Source organism: Alligator sinensis, unplaced genomic scaffold, assembly GCF_000455745.1.
Source record: "Alligator sinensis unplaced genomic scaffold, ASM45574v1 scaffold821_1, whole genome shotgun sequence".
Classification (NCBI taxonomy): domain Eukaryota; kingdom Metazoa; phylum Chordata; order Crocodylia; family Alligatoridae; genus Alligator; species Alligator sinensis.
Window position 1 is genome coordinate 179,365 of NW_005843270.1, and position 6,627 is coordinate 185,991.

Genomic DNA, 6,627 nt, shown 5'->3' on the forward strand with positions numbered 1-6,627 from the left:
TCCTGCTGAGTGTTAACAGCCGGCTGAATTTGGTGCTCTTGCTCTGAGTTTTCCCTCAAGCCAGGGGGCTCCTAGCACCAGCAAAGACTCTCCAAGGCTCAGCCCGTTTGAATCTGGGCCTTTCCAGCTCTCACAGGAGTGGGTCAGGATGGGCTGTTGTCAGCTCTACCTGCCCTGGAGGGACCTTGGCCTCCCCAGTCGCTCCTTGAGGCCACAGCCCAGCCTGGAAAGGGGCATTATTTCCAGCCTGGGTAAAGCAGGTGGAGAAGCAGCTGCCACAGCTGGTGCCCACCCCTGCAGAGGCCAGGATGGGCATCCAGCCTCAAATGGCCTCAACTGAATGGGGCAAGCAGATGTTGCCAGCTGTGCTGCCCACCACCAGTGGGAAAGTGTGGCCGGAGCAAGGCAGCAGGTCACGCCCAGTGTCTTCCCCCCAGGCAGCCTTCTTGTCCCAGTCCAGGATTTGCCTCGGGAACATCCCGGTCTACAGCAAGACCAGCCGGCTCTTCTTCCTCAACAACCCGACCGAGGACCAGCCCCTCAGCTTCACCTGGCACGTCGGCACAGGTCACGACAGTGCGGTGAGTCCTCCTCCCTCTCCTGCGGCCGCTTGACCCAACTCTGTCGTTCTCTTCCAGCCAGGCATGGCCCTGGACTTTGACTGCCCCTGTCAGCTGAAATCATAGAGGAGCTGACCTGGAAGGGACGTCCGGAGGTCATGTCTAGTCTGACCCCTGCCTACGGCAGGATCAGCCCTGTCCAAGCCTGGCTGTGCCTGGACGCTGGGCCAGCAGTCTGAGCAGGGTTGTGTTGGCACAAGCAGACAAGAGAAGGAATTAGAAACCTGAGGGGAAGGACGGGGGCACGGGGCAGACACCAGCTCTTGGAGGAAGCCAGATGGGAGAAGCCTGAAGGTTTGAATTCACTAGAGTCGCATCAGCTCGGAGCTGGAGCGGTGCGGCAATGGGCAAGCCTGGCCCCTGTCACCCTGCACATGGGGAACCCTGTTAGTCCTCACTCGAGGGCACATGCTTGACAGCTCACGGGAGTACCCCGAACCAGCAGAGGTGCCCTGGATACCAGGCAGGGTCTGATTCCTCTCTGCTTGCAGCTGCTGAAGATCTCACCAGAGAGAGGGAGTGTGCTGCCCGGGGACAGCGTCCCCTGCATCCTCACACTGCAGGCGTTGGGCACCGCCGCTTTCTATACCGTGGACCTGGTGTGCGAGGTGAGGTGCGGGAGGGGCCAGGGCTCGCTCGAGGCTGAGAGGAAGGAAGGGCTGGAAAAGCCGGAGAAGGGAGAGAGGGATGGAGGGGAGGGAAGAGGAAAGAAAAAGCCCAAAGAAGTGGGACTGGCAGGGAGCTGTGGGGTCACATACAGCCTGAGGCAGGATTAGTCCCATCCAAACCAGCTCAGACAAACCCATGTGTGACCTTGGAGCCGCACGACACCATTGCCCCAACACAGACCCTGGCATCACCCCCACCCCTGCCCCCGGAAAGCAGGGGGGCTGCAGCTGCCAATGTCCTGCTGCTGCCAGGGGGTTGGTGGGCGCTGGAGAGGGCCCGGGCCCAGGCCGTGCCCCCGCTGCAGGGAGAGGGGAAATCCCCCCAGCGGAGCCATGCTGAGCAGGGGGGTAAATCCCTGCCTGACCTCAGCTGTAGTGGGGTCTGACCGTGCGTGGTGACGTCCACGTCTGCAGTCCTCACGGGATGACCGTGGAATGAGGGCTCTGCTGAGTAGGTCAGTTTCTGGGCCGGGATGCCAGAGGGATCCCCATGGCAGGAGGGAGTTTGATATCCTCCTCCTCACCCCCTTGTTATCATCCGGTACCCGCTAGCTCAGGACAGGGCTGGAGGAAGTCGCCCGGATGCTGTGCCACATCTCACGCCGTATGGCATGGGTACCTCAGCCCCTCCTTGCTCCTCAGCCCCCTGCATTGTTCCCGCAGGTTTTCTCGCAGCAGGCACTGGCCACCTACGAGGCAGCGTTGCAGGCATGGGAAGCGGAGAGAGCACGGCAGGCCACGGAGTTCACCATCACCGAGAGGGACCTGGAAGCCCAGGGTGGGCCAGAGCCACCGGCACCAGTAAGGACGCATCTGTGTGACCAGAGCGTCAGCTCTGGCAGTGGCCGGGCAGCCGCTCCCTGAAACCTGTCCAAGAGTCACCGGGCAGCTGCAGTGGCTGCTGCTAGCCCAGCTGAGGCAAGCGAGACCTGCACTCCTGTGCTTCTCCCTCTACTCCACTCACTGCAACCTCCTCCCTCTTTTTAGAAGTCAGCGAGCTCCTCTGGGCTGGGAAGGCCCCACGAGCCTCCAGCTGTGAGCTACAAGTTCAAGGTAAGCCTGGGCTGCCTGGGGCGGGAAGGGGAGAGCCTGGACAGAGAGGGGAAATGGGCACCACATGCACGTGCCCGGCTGGGGCAGGTCGAACCCTGCTGGGTGAGGGATTTCCCTAGCTTCACATCCGGGATCTCGAAATAAGCAGTCCAGAGGGAAGACGGGGCGATGGGGGCACCTCTTTCAGGCCTTGACTCTCTTCGGGTTTCAGCTCGGGGGGACGGACAAGTGGGAGTTCTCCCCAGGGCAAGGCACCACTGAGGCCCTGGCCAGGCAGGGAGCGGAGCCAGGCCAACCCCAGGCCCTCAGCCACTTTGTGGGCTTGCCTCAGGGTAAGACCAGAGGGCCCCATCGGTGTTGCCCTCCCTGGGGCAAGCTGTCACGGGCTCTGGGGCTGCAGCTGGCTCTGGATGTCCGGTTGCTGGCTCAACACAGTGCTCCGATGACACCCAGAGGCCAAGTGTCCCCTGCACTGCACAGCTGCCTCCCGCCTTGCCCGGCACTGCTCTGACCCCCTCCCACAATGAGGCCAAGCTGGCTCTGGCGTGGAGGTGGGGGGAGAGCAGAGCCTAGTGTTGGCTGGCTGGTGACCCATCCTCTGCCCTGACTGTGCAAGTCGGGCTCCTCCATGGAGGTGGCCAGAGTCCTGGAGCCGCGGGCTGGCAGGGAGCTGCAGGTCACGTCCAGCCCAAGGCAGGATCAGCCCAATCTGAACACACCCAGACAAACCCCGTGTGCGACCTCAGAGCCGCACGACACCGTCACCCCTGACACAGCCTTGGGCATTGCCCCGTCCCCGCCCCCGGGATCCCGGGGGGCTGCAGCCACCAATGTCCTGCTGCTGCCAGGGGAGGTGGTGGGCGCTGGAGAGAGCCCAGACCCAGGCCGTGTCCCCGCTGCAGAGGGAGGGGAAATCCCCCCAGTTGAGCCATGCTGAGCTGGGGGCAAATCCCTGCCTGCCCCCTGTAGCCAGGGCCCTGCGGGGCTGAGTCCCAGCAGGAGCACTGGCATAATCCAGGCACAGCCCCATCTTGGGCTGCAGCCAGCACTCAGTGCCTCTGGGGGGGCTCCAACCCCCTGATACATGGAGCAGCAATGGGGGGGGGTGCAACCAGCACAGCTCAGCAGCCTGGGACACCCCCAGCAGAGCACGGGCATCGCTGCACCTCGACCCTCTCGCCCAGCGCCCGTCCAGCCTCGCCTTGCACCCTCCCGTGCTGCAGCGTCCCCCAGCCCTGGCATCTCCCCGCGGCCACCCTGCTCGGGCAGTGAAGTGTCTCCCCAGATCCAACCTAAACACACTTGGCTGCAGCTTCCAGCCCTGGACACGGACCTCAAGCCCTGCCTCCCTCCGGGCACCTTTGTGGGCACCCCCTGCTCTCTCTATGGGCATCTGCTCCCAGCAGCAGGAGAGAAAAGGAGTCTCCTTCTTCATCCTCAGTGTAGGTCCCGCAGGTGGAGATGGGGCTGGGCACTGCCATGGCTCCTGCTGGGACCTCCCCCTAAACGATCCTGGCTGGAGGGAGTCTTCCCTCCAGCCCAGGCTCAGCCCAGGGTCACACTGGGCTCAGGAAGAGGTTTGACCCCCCAGCCTCGCACAGACTGTGGCCTTCGCCTGTCTCTGCAGTGTCTTGGCCTAGCAGGAAAGAGCCTGCTGCCCCGAGGGCAGGTTCAAGGGGGTTCCCGTGGGCAGAGGTGGGAGGACCACGCTGTGCCAGCAGCGGTTCATGGCGTCGCTTTCCCCTCCGCAGACTCTGCCTCCCATCGAGACCCTCCGTGCGCCCCACCCACCGGCCAGCCGCAGCCAGCGTGGGCACCCGAGGAGCCAGGGAGCTGATGTGTGGTGGGCCAGGCCAGAGCCCCCCCAGCCTTTGTTGCTGCACCTGGGCATGACGGCCCGCTTCCACGCCATCGATGACTTCCTTGCCAGCTTCAGCGACGACTTCCCCAAGCACTTCCTCTGCCGGTGAGGATGCCGGGGACCGCCACAAAGCCCCAGAGCAGGCGGGGAGAGAGGATGCTGCCCCCAACTCACGGGGCAGGCCAAGCCTGAGTGGGACCGAGTTTCATCCCCTTCTGCTGCAGAGAATGTGCCCGGGACTTTTGTGCCAGGGGATCTGGGCCCGAAGCATCTGCCATCCCAACAGTGTGGCAGAGGGGGGCTGTAACCCGCCTCCTTCCTCCCTGTACCTGCCCCTGCCCCTGCCCCTGCCCAGCCCCACGAATCCCCGTGACCCCCCTGCCTTGTCACCTCTCCAGGCCACTCAAGGAGCCGGCGGAGGGGGCTGAGCCCACAGCCGGGAGAAGGGGTCAAGGAGCCACCGGGACGGAGTGTGTCCTGCTGGCCTTGGCCGGCTCCTCGGAGCAGGAGCGGCAGGTGGTGATGGACCTGCTGGCCATGGTGATCAGGTACAGCCCCCTGCTCCGCTCTGGAGCCTGCCCCCGCCATGGGCCCTATCCTAGTGCTGCCTGGATGGGAGCCCAGTGGTCTGAGCAACGGTGGAGGCGGTGCCTCGGGGCCTGGGCAGGGCCCGCCTGGGAGCTGTGGGGTGCGGGGCGATGGCTGGAGGGTAGCAGGGGACCGAGCCAGGCTGGCCGCGGCGCCCGTGGCATTGGCAGGCCTCTGACTCTGGCTGCTGCCGCCCTGCCAGGGGCCTGTTGGAGGACACCCGGTTTCACGAGGCCGTGAGCCAGGGTCTGGCCGAGCCCACGCCCTACTTCTGCCAGCTCCGGAGCGAGGAGTCAGCCCCGTGGGCTGCCGGGCCCCCAATCCTGGGCAGTGCCTCCGCCGCACCTCCGTCTCCAGGGTCGGGCACCACAGTAGAGCCAGGAGCAGGTGAAGAAGAGGAGCAGGGAGGCCCTGAGGTGCCCCAGGACCTGCAGGAGAGCCTGGGCGAGATCCTGCACAGGGAGCAGGTCCAGGAGCAGAAGGAGGCGATTGCCAGGTGAGTGGGGGCTGAGGAGTGATGGGGTGGGGGGCACAGGTTGGCGTGGGGACCTCTCTGGATGGGAATCTTGCACCTCACCCTTCCCCCTGTGCCCAGCTCAGCCAGCCCAGCTCGGGGAACGCGGGCAGCTCTCCCAACACGGCTGGTGCCCGCCAGAGACAGGAGCAGCTGTGCCCAGCCCCCATGGGGGCCGGTGGCAGCTGCAGTGGTGGGTCAGATGCCCCCTGCCCCCTCCAAGTAACCCTGCCCTGCCCTCCACGCCCGCCCAGGCTGCCGGCCTTCAGGACCCTGGCGGAGCTGGTGCTGGAGAACACGCTGCAGAACATCCTGCACGAGGCCAGCCGCGGCGAGGTGGTGCTGACGGCCCGGCCCCGCGTCATCGCCCTGCCACCCACCACCCCCCGCAGGTGAGCGCCTGCCTGCCCCCGTGCCCCGCCCCCCACCTCGCCCTGGTGCCAGCACACGGGAGCACCCAGGCCGTGGCATGGGGCGGGGAGCCCTGCCGTGGGTACCGTGGCGGGGAGATCCAGTGCTGCGGCTGCTGGCACCGGGTCCAGATTGGTTGACGGCGGATGAGGGGTCTCTCAGGAGAGTCTGCACTTTTCCGAGCCCCTCACCCACCTCCTGGAGTGAGGGGATCGGGACCCAGCCAGGTGGCAGCAGGCACCCCCCCTGCAGCAGGCGCCTTCTCTCCTTTTTCAGGGGCACCAGCCCCTCCACCCCGTCCCAGAAGTCGACGACCATGGGGGCAGCCCCCGAAGACCCCAGCCAGAGCAAGGACCCCGAGGACCAGCCGCTCATCACCTTGACCTTCTAGACAGCTCCGGCAGCCGCCGCGTGGATCTCAGCAGCCGCCCACGCCTCGGGCATCCGGCACTCTCCCTCCAGGGATTTGGCCATGGCCTGCCCACGTCCACCGGGACCCGGAGGCTGCTGGGCCGCTGGGCTTCAGGAAGGGGGGGCAGTCCGGTCTCGCCCGCGTTTGTACCTGGGGGATGTGGTTTTTTAACATGCCTCTGTTTGGAAATGTGGCTTGGTGTTGGGTGCCCGGGCCCCCGGGGTGGGGATGGGTGGGCTGCTCCCGTGGCTGGGAAACCCCCCTCCCTCCCAGGGCTGCTCCTAGCAGGGCCAGCGGGGGCCTTGGCGCGTCCGTCCATCCCACCGGTTGCACCGGGCCAGGTCCCGAAAGCTGCAGGGCGAGTGGCTGCCAGCAGGTGGTGCCCTCGGCGTGGGCCGGAGCCCAGCGGTGCCGACCATGCGCGGGTCTGGCCACGCCGGGCACCGGTCTCAGAGCTGAGCGCGCAGAGTCCGACCAGGCCCTGCACAGCGGCCAGCCCC

The 6,627-nt window shown here is 66.0% G+C and overlaps 1 protein-coding gene across 1 annotated transcript in view; it reads left to right on the plus strand.

Annotated features, from left to right (window-relative positions):
* Positions 1–6,291, plus strand: part of CFAP65 (cilia and flagella associated protein 65) — a 37,366-nt gene extending 31,075 nt beyond the window's left edge. The window contains exons 22-30 of the mRNA XM_025194629.1: positions 438–581; positions 1,112–1,228; positions 1,952–2,089; positions 2,276–2,341; positions 4,093–4,307; positions 4,601–4,750; positions 4,993–5,286; positions 5,559–5,696; positions 5,992–6,291. Coding sequence (XP_025050414.1) covers positions 438–581; positions 1,112–1,228; positions 1,952–2,089; positions 2,276–2,341; positions 4,093–4,307; positions 4,601–4,750; positions 4,993–5,286; positions 5,559–5,696; positions 5,992–6,106 — 1,377 coding nt within the window. The 3' untranslated portion in view covers positions 6,107–6,291. The remainder of the gene's footprint in view (positions 1–437; positions 582–1,111; positions 1,229–1,951; positions 2,090–2,275; positions 2,342–4,092; positions 4,308–4,600; positions 4,751–4,992; positions 5,287–5,558; positions 5,697–5,991) is intronic.
* Positions 6,292–6,627: the final 336 nt, after the last annotated feature.